Here is a 24,286-nt window from a genome sequence, read left to right as displayed (position 1 = left end):
AACCTTCCCCGGTAGCTAGCTATTAGGAGGAGGTTCAACTGTAGAGTAGCAGTAGACTGTAAGAGTGGCCTGGCCTAGTAGTGCTGCAACTTTATATTTCTGTTGCTGCTTTTGTGTATTTTGCAGAAATATTTTTTAAGGGCCTAGTCTGCCCACAGTTACTTTTCCATCTTGTTTGCCTGTGTAATTGACACAGAGATAATTTTTTGAAACATTTTTGTAACTGTGTGTTACTTTCAGACCACAGAGAGAGTAACTTTCCCCTGTGGTGGAGTGCGTTCGATACATTAGTAACAACAACACAAGTTACTTGCAACAAATAAATTCTCCAGTCTATTCCATTCAAAGTGACCAGCAGTCAGAGAAAGATAATATAACTAAACTTACTTTCACTTCTACTGACTAAGTGCACTGCACACTGTGTGCGCAAGGCTCCAGCCTTAAATAACTCCTCCTGCACCTGTGCACAGCACAGCAGCTGAGCTAGTATCTTAATTTTTAATTTTTATATTTTTTTGTTGCACAGCCTGCTTCTGTTGTATCGCGCATCAAGTAACTCCCACTGTCTCCCAGTCCCTCTGTGACTGACTGACTGTGTCGTGTGATACACATTCATTGCACGGCGTAAGCAACTTCTGACTGGGATCTTGCAGCAACAGCATTTGTGCCAACAACAACAAGCCTTAAGCAAGGAGGCATTGTAAAGTCACCGGCACCGCAGCACATCCACTGTTTTTCTGGCCCTCTAGTACCTGCTGCCCCCTGAGACAACTACCCCTTCTTCACATTTTGAATTTTTAAAAAAAGTTTTAAAAAGCAATGGTTGGGAGGACAGCAGGAAAAGGGAGGGCGCAAGTAAGTGGGAGGCTTGTCTTCCCTACAGCTGGTCGTGGCAGGGGGCGGCAAGAGGGGCCTACTCCCCAAGTCACCCCCGGCCCTGCTTCGGCGCGCAGGCTTGACTTCTTCTCGGGTCAGCCTGGCCCTATGCCAGGGCCTGCGGCCAGGCAGGATTTAGGGGGGGGGGGCCTCCCAGATTGCCAGGGAAGAAGATCTTCCTGTGGCAGCTGAGGAGGTGGTGCTGGTGGAGGAGGTTGGCAGTCCAGCCAGATCCACCTTGCGGACCCCCCAAACGGTCACTATGGGGGTTGGTGGGGGGCTCAGTCTGGCATCTGAGGGGGCTCAGGAGGAGGGAAGATCTTCTCCTGCCCCTGGGCCTTCCCATGCCAGCGCTGAGGGCATCGGTGGTGGTATGCCCGAGAAGGAACCAGCAAAAGTTCCACCAACAAAGCGACCTCGTGTCGCTGGGGAGTCTGGCAGTGTGGTCTGGGATCACTTTGAGCTTAGCCCTGGTGATCCCACCCATGCTGTGTGCACCCACTGCAAGGCACTGGTCAGCAGAGGCAAGGACCCTATGCACTTCACAACCTCGGGCCTGTGGTCGCACATGCGTCGGTGGCACCCAGGTGTGGAGACCTCTGCTGGCACTGGCAGTAGGCCCGGTGCCTCACCTGGTAGCAGAAGCAGTAGTAGTGGCAGCAGCAGCAAGCGGCCAGCGGCTCCTGCCCACAGGCAGGAAAAGCTGACCGATCATCAGTGGGTGCAATCTCTTGGGAAGCGGTCTGATCGTCCAAAGCCTCATCTCGTGACTCGGGCCATTGGTGAGATGATCACTCTTGATGACCAGCCGTTCTCCATTGTCGACAATGTTGGCTTCCGGCGTCTGCTCCAGCTGCTTTCTCCGGAGTACAAGATCCCCTCAAGGACCACTTTCAGCAGGAGGGTGGTCCCCTCCCTGTACCGTGCGTGCAGGGGGGCCGTGTTGGCCAAGCTGCGTGCAGCTGGGCCAAACACCAGTGTGCATTTCACTGCGGATATCTGGACTAGCCGCAGTGGGCTGCACACTGCCTTCATGTCCCTGACAGCCCATCGGTGGGGGCATGGGGGTGAGGGGACATCTGGTGCTGCTGGTGCTGTATCCAGCTCCTCCCATGCATGCACGCCTTCCTGGGCAGTGTTGCATGTGGAGGCGATGGACACAGACCACACTTCAGATGAGTTGGCTGCCGTCATGGAGCGGCAGGTGGGGGCGTGGCTGGCCGGGGAGCCAACCCTCCGCCGGGGCTTCATGGTGACGGACAATGCAGCCAACATCACCAAGGCTGCTAGGCGGGTTTACGGTGTGAACATCGCTTGCGCTGCGCACACCTTGAACCTCGTAGTGAAGGGTGCGCTTGGCCTCAAGGAGGCGCCGAAGAAGGCCAAGGAGCACCAGCGTGTTCGGGGCTCTTCCAGTAGTTTAGGTCAGGATCCTGCTGCTCCCGTGGCCGCCCTGGTGGAGCGTTGCCGCCAGGTAGCGGGCCACTTCCACCGGAGTGAAAAGGCAAGGCGCCAGCTCAAGGCCAGACAGATCGAGCTGGGCCTGCCCGAACACCAAATCCCCCAGGATGTTCCTACCCGGTGGAACTCCACCTTTCTCTTGCTCCGGCGCATGCATGAGCAAGAGGGAGCACTCAACAGCCTGGGGACGCGTGGTTGCTTGGATCTGTGCAAGTCTCTCTATGATGACTGGCCGGTGATCCGCGAGCTGGTCTTAGTACTAGAGCCGTTCTATTCTGCAACGAACGACTTGTGTACTCAGACCGCCACGCTGAGCCTGGCTTTGCCCACTGCTATTCTCCTGGAGAAGGCAATGAGCGATCTCCAGACCACTCTGACCACTGGGGTTGCGATTGCCCTGGCAGGTCGGTTGAGGACTGGGGTAGTTGAGCGGCTCAAGACACCATGGGCCGCATCTGCATGGCATGTCCTGGCATGCATTTGTGACCCAAGGATGAAGGGCAGCGCTGTGCCTCCTGGCGAGCTGCCCAGGTGGAGGGGCCTCCTGGTCGAACACGTGAAGTGTGAAGAGGAAAGGAGGCTAGGGATAGGTGGTGCAGCAGACGACCAGGAGGAGGGGTCTTGGTTGCAGGCTGGCACTGCGCATCCCACCCCCAGCAGCAGCAGCAGCAGCAGCAGCAGCAGCAGCAGCAGCACTGCCACCACCCCCACTTCTTCCCAGTCCAGCGGCGTGGTTTCTCCGGCAGTGGGACCAGCAGAGCAGCCAGTGCGACCTCGAACCACCACCCGGTGGCTCAGGGGCTATGCTAGTCTCATGCCGGGGAGACGGGAGGAGCCTGTCCCTCACCCCAGCCGTGCTGAGCAGACTGTTCTGCAGTACCTGGAGGAGGCGACGGAAGACGAGGAGAGTGAGCCGTTCCCCTTTTGGGCAACGCGTCGCAAAGTCTGGCCGGACTTGGCGTCCGTTGCTGTCCGGTTTCTCTCTTGCCCGCCAACCAGCGTCTCGAGCGAGAGGTTGTTCTCCATGGCCGGGGACGTGGTGACTCCTCTGCGCTCACGCCTGGATGCTGATTTGGTCGAGCAGCTCGTCTTCTTGAAGGCCAACCTCCCCCTGCTGGGCTACCCCGAACTGGCCGTGGAGGGCGAGTGACTCGCGCCACCCCCCCATGCAGCGCCTCCCACGCCACGGCAGTTCATCCCGGCCAGAAGATGTGTCACAGTCCATCCCTCTAAGCCCACCCTGCCACTAAAACATGCCCCTTAGTGCTGCTGGCACATCCAGACACGCATGCATACACAGGCACCGCTGCACTGTCAGCCTGGGATGGTGGACTGCCAGGTGAGTGCTCCCAGCATGAGGGAGGGGTTACTACAGATGTGGCAGAGAGAGACGACAACTCCCATTTCCCACTGTCTCGATGGCTGGCCACCATCAAGACTAGGGACAATGGGAGCTGTAGTCGCTGTCTCTGCAGAAGAAATCTGTGGTGGCCCCCCCCCCGATGCTGGGAGCACCCACTTGCCCAGTGCTGAAGGCTGGGCCGTAGGGCAGCGCACCATCCATCCACAACCTCAGAGACAGGCTGCTGCGTGTGCGTGTGTGGGGGGCACAGTCAGGATTGGAAGGGACATCCCTGGGGGAGAGTAGTGGCTCTGTGCAATGGGCCTGTGCCTCCTGGCGAGGGGGGCACACACACTGTCACTGAGAGGGCTTGCTGCTAATTGCTAGCCTGCTAGCCTGCTAAAACTGTCATCATTGCTTCCTCCCATGAACAATAGCATTGAAGCTGAAATCTAAAAAACGTCTGTCTGCTGCGTTTCTCAATGTGATGTAATTATTTCTGATTTTGGCTTGCTTGTCAGGTGATGTTCTTTACTTCTTTCTTAATCTTCATGCTCTCCTCTGTTCAAATCCAAATATGTGGTTTGCCTTGGTCTACTGAGCTATTAGGTTGTCGCCGCCGCCGCTGAGTGAGATGGTCTGCTCTGCTGCTGCCTGCTTTTTCTGGCCACAATGGGAGTAGTACTACTGCTGTGCCTGAAGCGGCACACACACACACATGCACCCCCTCCCCTCCCCTCCCCGCAAAAAGCTGTGTTGCCAATGATGAGCTTGATGCTGGTGCAGCCCTCACACAAATGTCTGTTTCACGCAGACAGAGAGAGCACACATTGCAACCTGAGGCAACACAGCCCTTTTCAGCCCTAACCCTCTTGCAGAGTGAGTGAGCAGCACACCCGCACAGTGCACACACACAGGGGAATAAAGGCATCTTCTAGACTCCAAACTAGTGGTAATGTTGTATCATGTGATTGCACACAGTCTTTCTGCCCAGTATCTGCGGTATGCATTGGGATGCAATCCGAAAAAGCCTGCAAAAATTCTAGCTTGCTTTGTTGCAGAGACCTCTTTGTGGTGTGTGGTGTTGTTGTGTGATGTGGTGTGGAGTGGTGTGGCTGTGTGGGGCCCGGTAAAGGACAGGACAGGTGCAATTCACTGTGCCTGTGCATGTGTGTGGGGAGATGCATTATGTTTCCAAATGAAGATCGGGTCATGTTTGCGAGTTGATTGACAGCATTTTATTTGAAGATTGTGCTTGCCCATACATAGATGCGGCGATCTCATGCCACAGAGTCAGACAGGAAAAGAAATGTCCAGAGACACGTGAGTGCTGCCATTCTCTTCTTATCTGCCATCATCATCCGTTACTCTTCAAAGCTGTGTGGGCGAGGAGGGGGCAACAACAACATGCAAAGCCTTGCTGCTCCACTTGCGGAGTGTTGTTGTCTTGCGTGCGTCCTCCACATGCTATGCGTGTTCCCTCCTGGCTGTGCCTGTCTGTTTACTGTAGTGGGCGAAAAAAGTTTGGATGAGGTGAGGTTCAGGGCAGGGCACTGTTGCTGGACTTGGAGTGGGATATGGGGCAGCAGAGTGGGATGGGGCGGGGTGGTAGTGCCTAATGGGTGTAGGCTGCCACCCCAATTTCAGGGGGGTGGGACAGAGGGCTGATTTTTTGTGAATTTCTGAAGTTTTTGTGTCTTTGGGGCAGATGGGGGGGCAGAAAGTGGATCTGCCCCAAAAGAGTGGGGTGGGGTGGTGGTGCCTAATGGGTGTAGGCTGCCACCCCAATTTCAGGGGGGTGGGACAGAGGGCTGATTTTTTGTGAATTTCTGAGGGTTTTCTTGGGTGCAGCAGAGCAGAGTGCTAGATTGATTCATTCCCATACTCGTCATAGTAATAAAGGAGAGAGTGAGAGAAAAGTGAGAGTGTTAGGATCATTTAGAGTTGAGAGTACTATATGTTGCATGAATGAATGAATCAATCTAGCACTCTGCTGCACCCAAGAAAACCCTCAGAAATTCACAAAAAATCAGCCCTTTGTCTGATCCCCCTGAAATTGGGGTGGCAGCCTACACCCATTAGGCACTACCACCCCACCCCACTCTTTTGGGGCAGATCCACTTTCTGCCCCCCATCTGCCCCAAAGACACAAAAACTTCAGAAATTCACAAAAAATCAGCCCTCTGTCCCACCCCCCTGAAATTGGGGTGGCAGCCTACACCCATTAGGCACTACCACCCCACCCCACTCTTTTGGGGCAGATACACTTTCTGCCCCCAATCTGCCCCAAAGACACAAAAACTTCAAAAAATCACAAAAAATCAGCCCTTTGTCCCATCCCCCTGAAATTTGGGTGGTAGCCTACACCCATTAGGCACTACCACCCCACCCCACTCTTTTGGCTCCAGGGTCCTTTTTGCTGATCTGAATCGATTCGGATTCAGATTCGGATTAAATCCGAATCCGAAATGAATCGGGGGTGATTCGGGTCAGCAAAATTCAGACACAGAACAGAACAAAGGTGATTCGGCTCGGGTCCCGAGCCGAATCACCGAAAACCCAAAATGCACACCCCTACCCCAAATGGTCTGAAACTGCCCTTTGGAGACGGGAGGAGGCTAGTGGGGGAGGGAGAAATGGTGGAAATGTTGTGGCAGCATGCCTCCCACAAGCCACCATGGTAAGTTAAACATTTTCTTGAACTACAGAACCCCTGAACTGGCCCCGAGGGTTCGGTTTGACTTTGAGCTGAACTGGGCCCAGACCAATTCAATGTTGAATTGCCTCGAGGCTGAGCCGGTTCACACATCCCCATCCCCTTGTTCTTTTGTTTGTTTGTTTATTATTTATTTACTATTTATTTTCTTTATTCAATTTTTATACCGCCCTTTCAAAATGGCTCAGGGCGGTACAATTAAAACAAAACCATGAAAATCAGTTAACAATGAAAACAGAAATGATAAAACAGCATAAAACAACAACAATTAACAATTAAAACATCACAAAACAGCAATTAAACAATCAGAACAATTAAAAAACCCTGAAAACCAGGTTACAACATTATTTGTTTGTTTGTTTGTTTGTTTGTTTGTTTGTTTATTATTTTTACATTTATATCCTGCTCTTTTTCAAAGGAGCCCAGAGCGGTATACTACATACTTGAGTTTCTCTTCACAACAACCCGGTTATGCTGAGAGAGAAGTGACTGGCCCAGAGTCACCCAGCTAGTATCATGGCTGAATGGGGATTTGAGCTTGGATCTCCCCGGTCCTAGTCCAGCACTCTAACCATTAAAAACCCTGGAAGGCCAGGGCAAACGGGGCTCTCCTGAAGGCCAATAAAGAATTCAAATTGTGGATTTCTGCAGGGAGCACATTCCACAACCCAGGAGTGGCTAAAGAGAAGGCCCTCCTATAAGAAGGCACTAGACTCACTGGTGGTAGCTGGAGACGGACCTCTTCAGGTGACCTTAAAGTGCGGTGGTGATCACTCAGAAGAAGGCTCTCTCTGAGGTAACCTGGACCTAAGCCATTCAGGGCTTTAAAGGTAATAACCAGCACTTTGTATTTTGCCCGGAAACATATCGGCAGCCAGTGTAGCTGTTTCAAAACAGGCATAAATATAGTCTCTCCGGGTTGCCCCAGAGACCAATCTGGCTGCCACATTTTGAACTAACTGAAGTTTCTGAACTACGTACAAAGGCAGCCCAACATAAAGCCAATTTCAGTAGTCAAGTCTGGAGGTTACCAGCTGGTGCACCCCTGTTTTGAGGTCGTTGTCCTCAAGGAATGGATGCAGCTATCGAATCAGCCACAGCTGATAAAAAGCACTCCTGACCATAGCCTCCACCTGAGATACCAGGGTGAGGCCTGCGTCCAGGAGTATTCCCAAGCTGCACATCTGCTCCTTCCAGGGGAGTGTAACCCCATCCAGCACAGGGAGAACTAACTCTTCCCTCAGATTCTGAGCCCCTACATTGAGCACCTCCATCTTGCTTGGATACAGTCTCAATTTGTTATCCCTCATCCAGCCCATTACTGTCTTCAGGCAGACATTTAGAAAATGAACACAATTTCCTGATAATGCAGATGAAAAGGAGAAGTAGATTTGGGTGTCATCAGTATACTGTAACACCCAGCACCAAACCTCCTGATGACCTCACGCAGCAATTTCATGTAGATATTAAAAAGCATTGGTGACAGAATGGAGCCCTGAGGGACTCCGTAACAGCTCCTATTTTGAGGAGCAACTGTCACCAAGCTCCACTATCTGGAATCTACCCAAGAGATGGGAGTGGAACCACTGCAAAGCAGTCCCCCCTATCCTAACTCCCCTAGGCGATCCAGAAGGATACCATGGTCAATGGTACTGAACCCCAACAAGAGATCCAGAAGAACCAGCAGAGTCACACTCCCTCTGTTGATTCCCCGGTAGAGGTCATCCATCAGGCCGACCAAGGCTATCTCAACCCCATAGCCAGCTCTAAAGCCATTTTTAAATGGGTCTAGATAATCAGTTTCCTCCAAAACCACCAGGAGCTGGTTGATCACCACCCTCTTGATCACCTTGCCCAGCCAAGGGAGATTGGAGATTGGCCTATAACTATCCATCGCTAAGGGATCCAATGAAGGCTCCTTAAGGAGAGGTCTAACCATGTTGTCACATACCCCTTTAAAGATCCTGGGTATTCAATTAGACATACAATGCTGCTACAGAGAAAGTATTAAAATAAACTTTCTAAGGCAGTAGGGAATATAGGCAAACTATCTGCCTTCTCTGCAGTAGAGGCCTCCTTATTGTTGGGAAGTTTCTGGTAAGAGATACCCTTCTATTACAGCAGAATGCACTGAGGCACAACACAGTGGAGTCTGCCTAGGCATGTGTGTATGCTGAGAGTAAAAGAAACTTGGAGCCAGTTCATAGTTTCAAATCAATATACAGTAAGTAGTCTTTATTGGTGAACTCCATTCTAGATAGTAAAGTGGAGAGATAGAATCTCTAATCTAGCTAGCTAGCTGGATGCAGAGGGATGGTTTCTGCATCTCTGCACACATGGTGCAGGGAGAGAGGAGTGTGTGTGTTACAAAGGAGAAGAAAGGGAAGAGGAAGAGGAAGAGGCAGGAAGTAAGTAAGTCCCTGAGAGTAGCGATCTACATATCAAAGGGATAGTGTCAGAGCAGTAGAGAAGAGATGACCAATGCCCTGACCCCTCTAGCCCTCTGATTCACTAATCTGACCCCCTCTGTCACTGAGGCATGAGCCAGCACAGAGTCTTTCACTTCCAACACTTATATTTATGGATTATCCCCAAAGCCTCTTGAAAGCAATAGTTCCTTGAGCAATTCCAAAGAACACCATCAAAAGCTGTGCTTCCAGTTCAGACTTAGTGTAGACAGAATTCTTCTTTTCCAGTAAAGATTAGGCATGTGCAAAATGTTGTGATGTCAAAATGGTTTGACTCAAAACTGGCCATTCTGAGTGTCTTGTGCTCAAAACACCCTTTATATAGCTATTCAGTTTCAAGAATGGAGAAAACAACCCTGTTTCCATTCAAAATGTTTCGACATTCGGCACAATTTTGGAGACCTGTTTTTCACTTACTATTGGTTTTCTGCCGCTGGCTTGTGAATTCCTTGTTTCTTGTTTGGCAAATCATGTGTTGTCATGAGCAGCTGTGCCCCAATGGTGGGGTGAGGGTGCGGAGTAGGGAGCCCAAAAGGAGGGAGTTTCAAAATATTTTTGAAGGGATCAGGAAGCAGAGAGATCCCTAAGGGGCTTTTTGTGGGGAGGTTAAAAATGTGTTAAGAATCACCTGCTTGCACAATTCATTTGTGGGTTGGGTGGTAGGTATTACTCAACATGCCGTACAACCCAAACCACTTTGGTGTGTCCCTAGGAGATACCCATGGGGAACAATGGGGTGTTCTGAGTTTCCCAATTGCTCCATATGGATGAAACACTCCAAACATTTTGAAGTTTCTTCCATCTAAAAACATGGGTTGACCACTGATTCGACGAAACATTTTGGCCATTTGCATTTTGTTTTGAGTTCAAAAAATCCCTTTGTGCACTTCCCTCTTAAAGATTATATCCCATCTTTAGATTTCATCATTAGATGCTCCTTTGTATTGAGATCAGACCTCAGTAGAATAATGAAGCATTTGGGGATAAAGATGCAACCCAATAAGCCAGCACTGGAGGCCAAGATGGAGAAAACCTGCACAGCCACCATGTATTTCCCCTTCGTGCTCAGGTAGGTGGGCACAAAGGACACCCAAACACTGCAGAAGACCAACATGCTGAAGGTGATCAACTTGGCTTCGTTGAATGCCCCAGGCAGCTTCCTGGCTAGGAATGCCACTGTCAAAGAGATGGCAGCCAGGAAGCCCATGTAGCCAAGGGCATAGTAAAACATGGCTACGGACCCTTGGTTACATTGCAAGATGATCTGTCCAGGTTGAGAGTGCATGTCGGATTCAGGGAAAGGTGGAGAGATTCCCAGCCAGATGGTGCAGATGCCAACTTGAATACTGGAGCAAGAAATGACAATGGAGTTGGCCAAACTCTTCCCCAGCCATCTTCTCATCTTGTTCCCTGGCTTGGTGGCTATGAAGGCCAATATGACAGTGATAGTTTTTGCTAACACAGAAGAGACAGCAACTGAGAAGATGATGCTGAAGGCAGTTTGACAGAGAAAGCAGTTTACCTTCCTTGGTTGTCCGATGAACAGAAAGGAGGACATAAAGGAAAGTAAAAGGGAGATTAGGAGAATGTAGGAGAGGTCCCGGTTGTTGGCTTTGACTAGTGGAGTTTCTAGGTATTTAATGAAGTTTCCTAACACAAAAGCTGTAGTGAGGCACAAGAATAAGGCAAAAGAAGTTAGGATTATCCCCAAAGTTTCTGTATTGGACAGAAAGGTTATAACCTTGGGGACACATTGATCTCGGTCCTTGTTTGAATACTGGTCTTCTGGACACACCTGGCAATGTTCTGCATCTGAAAAGGAGAAGAATGATCAAAAAGTACTGAAGTTTACCTAAAATCCATCACGCTCTGTGTTACATTACAATCTATGAATAAAAATAAAATTTACTGGTAGAAGACATGCTTTCCATATATAAGGATCAATCTTTATCTTCACAGCTAAACAAAGAACTTCGGTAATATTGTAAGAAAACCTGTTTCCCTGAGCCATCTCACAGGAGCCGAGTATCAGACTAGGGTAGACAATACTGGGCTAGATGTTCGGACTCTATTGAAGGCAGCATCCTTTGATGCAAATGACCAAAGCTTATAAGTTCCATGTTTGAATAGATGTATGAACTTGCATTTTCCCCTTCCACACTCAAGCCTTCAGCTACCTCCTGTGATGCCCAATGTAGAAATCCTCCAGAAAGCCTTTTCATCCTGTCTTTGCCATGAAGGCACTGCTAAAGGTCTTGATTTATTGGAGGGAGTTAAAATAGAACAGAGGCATTAACTGATCCTTGAAACTTGTGCTATTTGCACACAAACATTTCAGCTTTAGGGAGAAATGCATGTCTGCCACAGAACTGCAGTATTTTATCAAGGATTTTGAAGGCACGCATGTGTCTTAAAAGCTGGTCCACACCATTCACCTGGAAGGGAAGCATGGAGCATGTGATTTAAAAGGGAAAAAAGTACAGCCCACACCCTAGTCCCTGGGGTTTCTTCCCCAAGATCATTTCTTTCAACTCACTTTGTGGAATTATTTATGGAGATGCAAAACACAGAAGCCAAGAAAATGTAACAATGAGGCTCTTCTCACGATCAGTGAGAAGAGCCTGGATGGGGTTTGCGGGGTGAGTGGGCTAAGCCCGCTCTCCCCGCAGACAAGCAGTCAGTCTGCTCTGGGAGGCCGAACCGGCCGCCCACACGACTGTCGACTACGTAACAGAGCCAGCAGGGGCTAGGGAGTTCAGGGGCTGTGTGGCCCCTGGAAGCTCCAGCATGCCCTGCGCGAGTGTGCAAGGCATGCTGGAGAGACCCCCGAGCCGGGAGGCTGCTTTTCATCCTCCCGGCCAGAGGTATACTCATGAGTTGCCATGATGTGGAGCCGCGCCACAGCAACTCACAATCAGAAAGACCAGGTTAGCGGAACACTCGCTCCACTAACCTGGGCTTAGGGGCGCGTTGCCGAAGCGGGTGACCCACTTGAGTGCAACCAGGCTCGGCTGCGAGCCCGGTGGTTCTCACGGTCCTGTGAAATTGGGCTAGGCTCCCTTAGCCTGATTTTGCAGGACTGTGAGAATAGCCTCAATATGTTATATCAAAAGCAGCAACAGGGAGGTGGAGTTCAGAGGAAGAACAGGAAGTGAAGGGGTGAATAGTTCAGAAGATTTAAAGAAAGAGCATGCAGATGCTGTATTAGCTGCAAAAGCATTCTATCAACAAAGAGTAAGAGTTTACTTAACCTTCAGTTGTTTCTTGGAGTCTGAAGTAGTATGGTGCATGAAACAGAAAGTATTCCAGTTCAAACATGTCTCGAACATCTTTTCAAAACACTTCTGGGCAATGTGTTCCCCATTTCCCAAAGATGACTCTTTTCTCTGGAGCTACCTACCTTCCTGAGAGGAGATTGTCCCTGCTGAGCATGGGCGACAAGCATAACAGCAAATTGGTTTTCCTTCCTGCATCATTTTGGCATATCCAGGGTCACAGCTCTCAGCACACCTGGAACGAGGCAGAGTCTAGCCGTAGAGACAAGGAACACAAAGGAAAAAGTGTTTAGGGGTATTTTCATCTTGGACAATAAATCATAAGAGTCCAGAAAGGACTCAAGAGGTTCTCCAGCACCTGACCTGCTTTTATTGAACCCTAGACCTTTTTTAAAGAATGCCCCTCCTAAGGCCTTGTGCTGCTGGGAGGAGAGTTTGTCCCAGCCCCGCCTAGGCATGAGCCCAAGAGGCACCTGATTGGTCAGGGCCTAATTGGGGTTGGGGTTGGGTTTGCAGCTACTGCTACTTCCCGCCCCAAACTCTCAGTCGGTGCTGAGATTTTGTTGGAGAGGGAGCTCGCCATTGTGGCTCCATTTCAGCCCGGAAGGGGGCGGGGGGGGGAGCCCTCAGCAGTTGGCAGTGCGGCAGCGGCATTATCGGCACTTTTTAGTGGTGGTGTCGGCGGCAGTAGTTCCTTTGGGGGCTCAGGTGGTGGCCCGGCGTTGAGGGCAGTAGCAGCCCAGTGTCGATTTCGGTGGAGGCCCAGTGGCGATTTCAGCGGCAGCCCAGCAGCGATTTCGGCGGTGCTCACAGCATGGCCCACATCAGGTTTGGAGATCTTTGGCCCTTGCTGGGGGTGATATTGCTTGGGCCTGCGGCCCTAGGAGAGGGCTATTTTAAGGGCATAGCGTGGGTTTGGCCTTATGGGCTAAGGCAGCTTCAGGCCTTTTGGCTGGGGATCGCAGGCCTAGGGGCTTAGGTTTGCTGGGTGCTTGGGTGCTTGTTTATCTTTCATTGGCCTTCACCCCCTTTTAAGGGGTGCCTTTGGGTGTGTGGCTGTGTTTTGCCCCTTTTTTCTTGGGCCAGTCTAATAAGTCATGCCCCCTAAGAAGGCCCGAGGGAAACCAGGGGGGCACCCTGTTCAGCCCCCCTGCCGGCCTGCTCCCCAACCCTCTTCCTCGGATGAGGATGATGTGGATATGGCACAAATTAGGGGCCTCATTCAATGTATGGAGGCACTGGAGCAGGCTCGGAAGCCTCCTTCAGATAAGGGTGCTGGTCCATCAGGTGCACCTACGCAGCCTGGGAAACACATTAGGGGGGCAGCTAAAGCTCAGCTATTAAAATCTCTATCTGATAGGTTGGCGTTATTAGTAGATGCATTGGCTCCTGCAGTTCCCACTGCCAATGATGATCCTTCGTGCCTGGAACCCGGTGGGCTTCTTGTCCTGGTAACACCTGGAGTTTCCATCCCCAGCACAACTGAAGCAGCGGATCCTAGCGGAGGAAGCGGAGCTACGCCAGTGGTACCAGGTGATCACACTACACCACTGCCTGCTGAAGGTACCGGCCTGTGGCCTGCATATCCCTGGCTGATACCTTCTTTCGGGGGCTGAGGCACTAGTCCATTTTGGGCTTCGCCTATGCAGACCAGTGGATCTATCCCGGGCCTGTTAGGATCATAGCTTGGCACACAAGGGGCAGCTGGACAGGCATGGGGGGTGGGGCTCAGTGGCTCCCAGTCAGTCGAATGTGGTGAGTTCCTCTGCAGGTGCGGGTTTTTATCCGATGGGGGTGGTTCCGTCCCCGCAGCATTCCCCCTATGGGGCTGTGGGGCTCCCCCTGGGTGACCATTTATTGCCTGTCACTAGAGAAAAGATTTTAAAAGGGGGATATGTGGATATGTTTAGTCTTCTATTTAGGGAACCGCCCCAAACTTTCAGCTCTGGGCAGTTGAATAATGAAAAGTTGAGTTGGCAAGAGTGAAAAGGCAAAGTGTGTCATATACAAAATACAAAACAAGAAGCTTGCTATCCTCCCAAGGCCTTCCCTCAGGTAGCCAGAACCTCCTGTCTCTGCCTGGAGACAACCAATAGGAACACACTGTAACTTTCCCTCCAATGCCCTGCAGCACCAACAGCACCATTTCAGACTTGGCTGTCAGAGGCTGCGGAATTTTAAGTCCTGCATAGCCTAGAGGAGACAAAGAAGAAACAAAACAATCCCTAAAACATAATGGGAAGGAGTCTATATTCCTTAACACCTCAGCAACCAAAATATACTACAAGACCAGCTCTCCTCCCATTAAGAGAATGGACTGTCTCTCTGGAATCTGCAGCTGCGTTCTTGAGAAAGGGCCCCCTCCCCAAATGCCCTTTGGCATTTCAGAGGGGAATATCACTGCTTCAGGAAGGCATCAGTGCCTTTTGATCAGCAACCTTTTGAAAGGCACTGCTGCCTCCCTGAAGCAAGGACATTCCCCTCTGAAATGTCAAAGGGCATTTGGGGATGGGGCCCTTTCTCAAGAAAGCAGCTGCAGATTCCACAGAGACAGTCCATTCTCTTAATGGGAGGAGAGCTGGTCTTGTAGAAGCAAGCATGACTTGTCCCCTTAGCTAAGCAGGGTCCACCCTGGATGCATATGAAAGGGAAACTATATGTGTGAGCACTGTAAGATGTTCCTCTTAGGGGATGGAGCCATTCTGGGAAGAGCACCAAGGTTCCAAGTTCCCTCCCTGGCAGCATCTCCAAGATAGGGCTGACAGAGATTCCTGCCTGCAGCCTTGGAGAAACCCCTACTAGTTTATGTAGACAATACTGAGCTAGATGGACACATGGTCTAACTTGGTATATGGCAGCTTCCAATGTTCCTATATGGCTCATGCTGATTTTCAATAGAGTACAAAATCACAGATCTAGTGATTGAGTGATTGGGTTCAGCCTGCTTGTATGGGGTTGGGCTTCTGTTCAAGATTCAAGTTCTCATTCTGGGAGTGTTCCTTAATCCAGCGTCACACCTGCATGCCCAGGTGGCCCCATTGCCAGCTGTGCCCATTCATGGAGAAAGTGGCCTTGGCCATCCATACATTTAGTTACGCTCGTTTGTGCTACTGCAATGCGCTGAGCAGGGCGCTGCCTTTGAAGACTGTCTCGAAACTGCAGCTGAGCTGGTCCAAAAAGCAACAGCTCAAGTTGTGACTAGGTCCAGTCCTGACTGCAAGTGAAGCATTAGCCTGGATGTTGGCCATTCTTTTTCCCTGGCCTTCTCTGCCCCCTTTTGCTGCATCCTGCTTGGAGTGCTTCTGTATTTGTGGTTTCAGTCTGTAAGTTGGTTCGGCAGTATTCCTATCTCTTTTAGTGCTGCATGTAGTCCACAACAAATGCTTAAATGTTTACAGATGCCATTGACTAAGCAATGAAACAAATAAATTCCCCTACCTTGTTAAACTCCTGGGGCCATACAACGGCTTCTGGATGAATGGTGAATTTTGCATCAAGGGGTGCCTGTCCTGTGATGCTCCCAATGGTAACTCGACCTTTAGATCTATTGGGGGAAATCACCCAATTCACAATATCAAAGTCGCCTGCCATCTCCCCATTCTCATCCACATACAGTCTGTCCAAGGAAGTGTTATAAAATATTCTCAGAAAAGCATGAAGCTAGAATGGCAGGAAAAACCACAGCATTTAGAAAGCATGAAACAATTCAGAATATTTCAGTCCTCTTTACCTTGACCTCTAATCATTTACGAATTTGAGCCAGTACTCATCCCTTCCGGATTTCAAACGGTTCGGTATTATTTTAAATCACAGTCACATTGAAGCTGAGATCCACTCCCGAGTCCCCCCCTTTCTGCTTCAGCATCTTGGAGATGCCAAGATGGGTTAGCAACACTCCACTTGTAAGTTTGGCTTTGCCACTAAGGAGGATTCTGCAAGCAGATTCCTGTCCTACAGTCAGGCACAGTGAGGCAGGCCACTTGGTGACAAGATGATGGACACCATTTAAGGGTTGCAAATGGTCACTGAGTTTATTAACCGATACATATGACTATATGTTATGTTGGCATCATTTGGATTTCCTACCTCAGGCATCCAACTATATAGGGCTGATGTATTTGCATTGAGATCGAGGGATGAAGACCATACTAGTAAGTTCATAGCACCATCTGCCAAGGCAGATATAAACATGTGCTGATCTATCCCAGGGCCCCAAAGGGAAGAGCAGGCAAGGCAAAGCTGGTCAATGTGACCTCATAGACCAGCCTTGTGACCTCATAGACCAGCCTTGTAAATTGTTTTAAACCATCTGGTCGTGACTGCCCATTTCAAGAGCCACCTTTCTGTTGCAGCCTTTAACACTTTCAAGCGTTCTAAAGCCAAACACTCTGGGCAATTGTTAGTGGAAATCTGGGTGAAATTTCCCAGGGTTCCTTACTGCCTAGTTCAACCTGGCTGCTGGAGACTCTGTCTTGTAGATCAGCAGCTGGTGTTGGTGGTAGGGTTTGTACAGGATTCAAGTTCTGGCTGATGCTCAAGGTTAGGGCCATAACAGGATGCACCATGGCAGGACTAGGCAGTCTCAGAACCAGTGAATTATCCCCTGAACCAAACAGAAAGAGTGACTGATCCCCTGAGTAAGTAACTCCCATGTACTTGAGGTCTAGTTTCAGCATAGGTTCCTTTGCAGCTGCAGCAGTAATGAGGAGAGTCCGACTTCACCTCGGAAGGATGGGCCACTCCCTGGGGACTTAAGAACCACTGGATTGTGGAGTGGGGTGGGGGAGTCATCTGAAGTCACAACAGGGGATAAAAAGAGGGATCTCCATCACAAGACTCACAAATTGGAAATGTGGAAATCTGGATCAAAGATAAATCTTAAGAGTTGAATAAAGGCCTGAAATTTTCATTACTGCTATCTGGGGGGTTGGGGTGGGGATACCTTCCATGGCTGCAGCTTTTGAAATTCATATCCATCTCTGCCCTCCATCATCATCCACTTGAGTCTAAATGAATAGGCAGCATTTAAGGCATGTGCCATAGTCTGGACACCGTTGTAGACACTGTAACTGTCTTGGGACAGGACTCTTTCACGCTCCTGTTGCGGCAAGGTCTCCAGATTCACATTTTCTCTGCATCTTGTCCAGCCTTTCACAGAGAACATGTGCTTTGCATATGAACAATGAAATGCTTTCTTCCAGAATTGCTGAAGGGTAGAGGAACGTTCTTCATAGTACTCAAATTTTGTCCTTTTGTTCATCTTCATTACAAAGGAAAAAGAACCTTGGATGTATTCAAAAGACTCTAAATCATAATTCAGATTCATGTTTATGTCCTGAAAAGCTGTCGTGATCCAGACTTTTCCAGCATTTCTGTTTAGGTTCTTGTTCAGCACGTCTTGTATCCTCATTAATGGACTCAGTGAAGCTCTAGAGTCCCCATAATAAATGAATACATTGACCTGGCTCCATATCATGGATGAATCAAAGGAAAACCAATATGACTTCACAATTGGCAATGGCAGTCTTTTAGAAAAGGCAACACATATCCCTTTCCTGATCAGCATAGGTGTCAAGGTGCTCATAAATCTGTCTCCATTGTCATTGTCTGGAGCAAAGAGAGCAACCCATGTCCATCGGAAGTGTAGGAGCAGCTGGACAATCCCCTTATACTGGATTTCTTCTTTTGGGACTGTCCGATAGACAAAAGGGTACTGAATTTTATTGCTAAGAACATGAGCAATAGTGCCGTAACTTACCTAACAAGACGAAAAGATTTACATTTTGTTTTTGTTGTTGTTTTGTTTAGTAGTAAGTACAAAGATTGAATGCTTGCTTTCCTGACATTCCTAAATAGCAACATGCTTGCCATTACGACAAGTGGGGTAAGTGTGGGGGGATTCTTAATACATGGTGAGGACAGTTGGCCACATTATTATTCTTTGCATGCCCTGCTCCAAGAATCCCCCTCCCCTTGCCTCGTGCAGGAGGGAGGGTGTTTGTTCCAGCCCCGGTAAGCAGGCCCAAGAAGCAGCCTGATTGGCTGATCGGCCTGCGGGCGCGGGGCTTCAGCTCCCCACCGAGCGGCTTCTCACTCGGAGTCTCAGAGCGTTTTTAGCTTCCCCTCCCTCCCTGATGCAGAGCGGGTCTATCAACTGGTCGCCTTTGGGGCCGAGTAGGAATTTTTTGCTCTCAACTGATTGGCAGTTGTTGGGTTTTTTTTTTGCCTACTCCGTTCTGTGGTCAAGGTTTTAGTTAGGTTTGCTTAGTTTGGCCATGCTGGCAGGAACAGTGCGGGCTTTGGTAAGTTGGTTTAGTTATCGGTGAGCACCCTTGGGTATTTTCAGGTGGATTGGTCAATTGCTTCCTTGTGGCCTGTGCGGCACGGGAAGACTTCGATTGCCAAGAAACCTGCTTTGGGACTTGACCCACCTTTGGGCTTTGCGGTCCGGGGTGGGTAAAGATCCTAAGCTGCCCAGATCCCCTCTTTCATAGGGGGTGGTTGGCAGTGAAGGAACTAGGAGGGAGGTACCTGCCTCTTTCCTGAATCAGGGTGTGTCGCCCTTTGGGCTGATGGGTAGGATGAAGGAATCCTAGCCAAGGCCTAGGTGCCCGCACTGTTTTCGTTTAGGTGATTCATCACCTTACAGTCCGCCATGTTTGATGTTAATTTAATAAAGCGTGGCTCATTTCTCCCACTACAAATGTCTCTGTGTCTTCTTGGGCCTGGGTCTGGGTACAAATACATACAGCATTCCCTGTGCCATCACAGAATTACAGAATCAAAGAATGTAGAGTTGGGTGATCTAGTCCAACCCTCATGTAGGGAACTGCTACAGCCTCCCTGACAGATTACCATCCAGCCTCCAGTTTGAAAACTTGAAGTGAAGGAGAGCCTACCACTGCATGAGGCAGGCTGTTCCACTGTCCAGCACTCTTACAGTTAGGAAATTCCTCTGAATGTCCAGGCTGAATCTGCTTCCTCAGAATCATAAGAACAGCCCTGCTGGATCAGGCCCAAGGCCCATCTAGTCCAACATCTTGTTTCACTCAGTGACCCACCAGATGCAGCTAGAAGCTTACAGGCAGAAGTTGAGGGCATGCCCTCCCTCCTGCTGTTACTCCCCGAAGACAATCCCAAGACATTGGTTCTAGTTCTATTCTCAGGAGAAACAGAGACCAAGGTCCATAAAGTTTCCATGAAGTAGAAAACTTCAGATATTTGAAGACAGCAGTGAAATCTCTCCTTGGTCTCCTTTTCTCCAGGTAAACCTGCTGCTTAACTGTTCCCCATCGGAACACTACACTCGGTCCACAGTGGATTGTGGAATATGTGGAGGCTGGGATAATGCATCCCAGATACTGGGGATCTGCACTGTTTGTAGCAGCACAGATCATGTGGAATCGCGGTCTGCACTTCCTACTAATGTGGGATGCTCATCTGGGGGAAAGGTAAGTTTTGCATAGCCTTCCCCCACCACCTGCCAGCCACTTTGGTTGTGTGAATACCATTTATGTGGGCTTGCTAGTAGCAGGGGCATTGGTGGATGCTTAAAAGATCTGGGGCTCAGGAACACAGTTCTCTTGTGATAATTAAACTCAATCATACTCTGTGAAGAATCACTGTGTATGTTCTTTAAAGCTAGAAGCAGTAGAGAGCAAAGTGAGACTAGGAACTCTCCCCTCCTGGAAGAGGTTGTACAGGAAGTAGGTGGCTGATGAGATTTGGGTCTCTGAGCAATTAGGTCAGGGCCTGTGCTCCATGGGGTACCCTCTAATGATGTCCCTGGCCAGGACAAACCCCTCATTCAAGCCACTTTCTACTTTCTGCCTTCTCTTAATCTTTTCTGTTTTTCTGCCATACTTTTTGTTGCCCTTATCCCCCTTTCTTGAATTCTCTGCAAAATGGGATTATATTGAAACTTATTTTCTGTCTCTCCACATCACACCTTTCATACCTGTGGGATTTTGTAGATGCCTGACATGGCTGAAATGTGGATGGAGATGTCCGATTCAGCCCCTTCAAAAAGAACCAATGGGTGATCCCGTCTTCCACATTTGTAGTTTGGAATATTGTTTTCCCCACCAGACAGGAGATCTACCATAGCATCGGAAGTGGTCCGTCCATCAAAATAGGTCTCATAGATGTTGTAGCCCAGAGTGAGGTTGGGTAAGAGCCTGGAGTCTTCATTGATGTCCTGAATGGCAAAGAGGAAGGATAAGATGTGCCAGTACCTTGGATCTGACACCCTGCAACAATAGAGACAATCATATTCTCATCTGGAGGTGGTTTGGGTTAGGAAAGGTCCCACACTTGGTTTCCAACAGAAAGGCAGAAGCTCTGTGTGTCTCTGTTAATTCACCCCACAGACAACTGAGGATCTCAGCACTCTGGGAAGGGAAAACAAAATTGGGTCTACCAGCAGCCATCTTTGTCATAGAGTCCAGAGGCTAAAGGGGCCAGACAAAGGAGGTATAGCAAAATATCTCCTCTGCTTGGCTCCTTTAGTCTTGGGATTAGGAGGAGGAAAGGTACCACTAATTCCAAGAGGATACCAGCATGGCTAACAGGTAACATCAAGGAAACCATAAAAGGGAAGAAGACTTCCTTCTGAAATTGAAAGGTCTGTCCAAATGAAGAGAACAGAAAGGAATACAAACTCTGGCAAAAGAAATGCAAGGTGACAATAAGGGAGGCAAAAAGAGAGTTTGAAGAACATCTAGCTAAAAGCATCAAGGGGAATAACAAAAACTTCTTTAAATACATCAGATGCAGGAAACCTGCGAGGGAGGCCGTTGGACCATTAGACAATGAGGGAGTGAAAGGGATTATTTACAGAGGTTGCAGAGAAGCTCAATGAGTTCTTTGCATCTGTCTTCATGGCAGAGAATACTGAGCATATACCTGTTCCTTAAGCAGGCTTTTCAGGGATGGAGGCTAAAGAACTGAGTCAGATAGAAGTGACAAGAGATGATGTTCTAAACTGTCTGGAAAAACTGAAAACTAGCAAATCGCTAGGGCTTGATAGCATCCATCTAAGAGACCTCAAAGAACTCAAATGTGAAATTGCCGACCTTCTTGCAAAAATTTATAACTTATCCCTGCAATCAGGCTCAGTACCAGAGGACTGGAAAGTAACCAATGTAACACCAATTTTCAAAAAGGGATCCAGGGGCGATTCAGGAAATTACAGGCCTGTTAGATTAATGTCCGTTCCAGGAAAATTGATGGAAAGCATCCTCAAGGATAAAATTGTAAAGCACATAGAAGAACAGGCCCTGCTGGGAGAGAACCAGCATGGCTTCTGCAAAGGGAAATCTTGCCTCACAAAACTTTTGGAGTTCTTTGAGTGTGTCAGCAAGTGTGTAGATCAAGGTGATCCAGTTGACATAGTATACCTAGACTTCTAAAAAGCTTTTGACAAAGTTCCTCATCAAAGACTCTTGAGGAAACTTAGCAGTCATAGGATAAGGGGACAAGTACATGTGTGGATTGGTAACTGGTTGAAAGACAGGAAACAGAGAGTAGGGATAAATGGCGAGTTTTCACAATGGAGGGAAGTAAGAAGTGGGGTCCCCCAGGGATCTGTACTGGGACCAGTGCTTTTTATTTTTTTCATCAATTATCTAGAAGTAGGTGTAAGCAGCAAGGTGACCAAATCTGCGGATAATACCAAACTCTTTCGGGTAGTGAAATCCAAAACGGATTGTGAGGAGCTCCAAAAGGATTTCTCCAAATTGGGTGAATGGACGACAAAGTGGCAAATGCGGTTCAATGTTGGCAAGTGTAAAGTGATGCACATTGGGATGAAACCCCCCAACTTCAAGTACAGTATATGTGGATGGGATCTGAGCTGTAGGTGACTGACCAAGAGAGGGATCTTGGGGTCATGGTGGACAGCTTGTTGAAAATGTCATCTCAATGTGCGGCAGCTGTGAAAAAGGCCAATTCCATGTTAGGGATCATTAGGAAGGGGATTGAAAATAAAACTGCTAATATTATAATGCCCTTATACAAAACTATGGTTCAGCCACACCTGGAGTACTGCATACAATTCTGGTCACCACATCTAAAGAAGGACATTGTAGAACTGGAGAAGGTGCAGAGGAGGACAACCAAGATGATCAGGGGCCTAGAGCACCTTTCTTATGAGGAAAGGTCATAGCACCTGGGGCTGTTTAGAAAAAAGATGAATGTGGGGCGACATGATAGAGGTCTATAAAATCATGCATGGTGTGGAGAAAGTGGATAGAGAGCAATTCTTCTCCCTCTCACAGAACACTAGAATCAGGGGTCATCCCATGAAATTAATTGATTGCCAGGAAATTTAGGACCAGCAAACTGAGGTACTTTTTCACACAACGCATAATCAACTTGTTGAATTCTCTGCCACAGGATGTGGTGACAGCCAGCAACCTGGATGGCTTTAAGAGAGGTTTGGATAGCTTCATGGTGAGGTCTATCATCAGCTTCTAGTCAGAGGGCTGTAGGCCAGCTCCAACCTCAAAGGCAGGATGCCTCTGAGTACCAGTTGCAGGGAGTACCAGCAGGAGAGTGGGCATGCCCTCAGCTCCTGCCTGTAGGCTTCCAGCAGCATCTGGTGGGCCACTGTGTGAAACAGGATGCTGGACTAGATGAGCCTTGTGCCTCATACAGCAGGGATGTTCTTATGTTCTTATGATTCTATGATAAACACGCCCACCAGCTGCCTGGAAGAAGTTTACCACAGCAAATTCCACACATGATCAAACTCCAAGGTAGGGTTGCGTGTTTTGTATTTTTTCTGTTTCGATTTGTACCAAATCCGAATCAACCCCGTTTTGTATTTTGTCTGAAATTAAGCCTTCCAAATCTCCCCAGTTTTGTTTTGTATCCGAATTAATCTGAATCCGAATCAAAATTAATCCAGATTTAAAAATGGGTCAAATGGTCAAAAGAGTGGGTGGGGGTTATAGTGCCCAATGAGTGGAAGCTACCACAAAAATTTCAAAGGAATTTGGCAAACTGCTGATTTTTGGTGAATTTTTGAAGTTTGCGTGTCTTTCAGATTTTCCCCATAGGGTATGATGGAGGTTTCAGGAAAAGTATAGTTTCACGTGGGGGGGGGGAGAGGGGTGGCCCAGAGTGGATTGTGGTTGGTGGTAGTGCCCAGTGGGTACAAGGAAGCTACCACAATTTTTTCAGAGGAATTTGGCAAAGGGCTGATTTTTTAAGAATCAATTAAGTTACGCGTCTTTCAGATTTTCCTTGTAGAGTATAATGGAGGTTTCTGCAGTCCCATATCTCCACTTGAGGGGCACTGGGGTGGCCCAGAGCAAGTGGTGGTGTAGTGCACATAGGGTGCCAACCACCCACATGGGTTGCCAACCCATGAAGTACAGGGTTTTGTTGTTCTAAAGGTGTCCTGAGAGTAGATTCTCTAGTAGCATATGAGAGTGGATTCATGGTTTTCCATTAAAAATCTCATTTGCTTCCAGAGAATCTAAACTCAACACCTCAGAAACAACAAAGTCCAGTACCCCAATGGGTTAGCAATCCGGGGGGTGGGGGTGGCACCCTCTGTGCACTACACCACCACTCACTTCGGGCCATCCCAGTGCCCCCAGATGGAGTTATGGGGCTTCTGAAACCTCCATTATTCCCTATGGGGAAAAACCTTAAAGACGCGTAAACCTCAAAAATTCCTAAGGAATCAGTCCTTTGCCCTATTTGGAATCTGGGTGCACCACTCTTGGGGCACTGCCACCCAACCCACTGTTTTGGCCCTGAAGCCTGACATAAACAAGCCGAGAGTGAAGAGAATGATGAACAACAACAACACTTAATTTTTTGGCACAGTTATTTGAGAGTTTTGCAGAGGGGGTGAGCTTGTCCCTGTGGCACTAGCACAGCAGCACAACCCATTTGTGGATTCAAGCAATCTTTCAATAAAAACACTCCCTCCCCATGGAACAGTGACCACAGATCATTTGAGATAGCATGATAGACCAATGAGCCAGCGTGGTGTAGTGGTTAGAGTGCTGGACTAGGACTGGGGAGACCCGAGTTCAAATCTCCATTCAGCCATGATACTAGCTGGGTGACTCTGGGCCAAACACTTCTCTCAGCCTAACCTACTTCACAGGGTTGTTGTAAGGAGAAACCTAAG

General features: G+C 48.7%; 2 protein-coding genes across 2 annotated transcripts in view; one reads left to right on the top strand and one right to left on the bottom strand.

Annotated features, from left to right (window-relative positions):
* Positions 1-24,286, top strand: part of LOC128346277 (vomeronasal type-2 receptor 26-like) — a 389,368-nt gene that overhangs the window by 112,255 nt on the left and 252,827 nt on the right. The gene's annotated exons all lie outside the window — the stretch shown is intronic.
* LOC128346280 (vomeronasal type-2 receptor 26-like) lies at positions 4,942-16,338 on the bottom strand. Its single transcript, XM_053299420.1, has 5 exons — positions 16,225-16,338; positions 15,577-15,798; positions 12,264-12,390; positions 10,605-10,675; positions 4,942-5,183 (listed from the first exon to the last, which is right to left on the bottom strand). The coding sequence occupies exons 1-5, from the start codon at positions 16,327-16,329 to the stop codon at positions 5,181-5,183; spliced, it is 528 nt and encodes a 175-aa protein (XP_053155395.1). The 5' UTR covers positions 16,330-16,338; the 3' UTR covers positions 4,942-5,180.

The sequence above is a fragment of the Hemicordylus capensis genome, chromosome 2, assembly GCF_027244095.1.
Source record: "Hemicordylus capensis ecotype Gifberg chromosome 2, rHemCap1.1.pri, whole genome shotgun sequence".
In the NCBI taxonomy this organism is placed as follows: domain Eukaryota; kingdom Metazoa; phylum Chordata; class Lepidosauria; order Squamata; family Cordylidae; genus Hemicordylus; species Hemicordylus capensis.
This window is presented reverse-complemented; position numbering and strand designations above follow the sequence as displayed.

Coding starts and splice junctions, on each gene's coding strand:
- LOC128346280 (XM_053299420.1), bottom strand. CDS start 16,329: ATGTTTATATCTGCCTTGGCAGATGGTGCTATGAACTTACTAGTATGG. Junction 15,799..16,224: donor TATATAGTTGGATGCCTGAG/GTAGGAAATCCA, acceptor CTGCCATTCTAG/CTTCATGCTTTTCTGAGAAT. Junction 12,391..15,576: donor GGCCCCAGGAGTTTAACAAG/GTAGGGGAATTT, acceptor CTCTACGGCTAG/ACTCTGCCTCGTTCCAGGTG.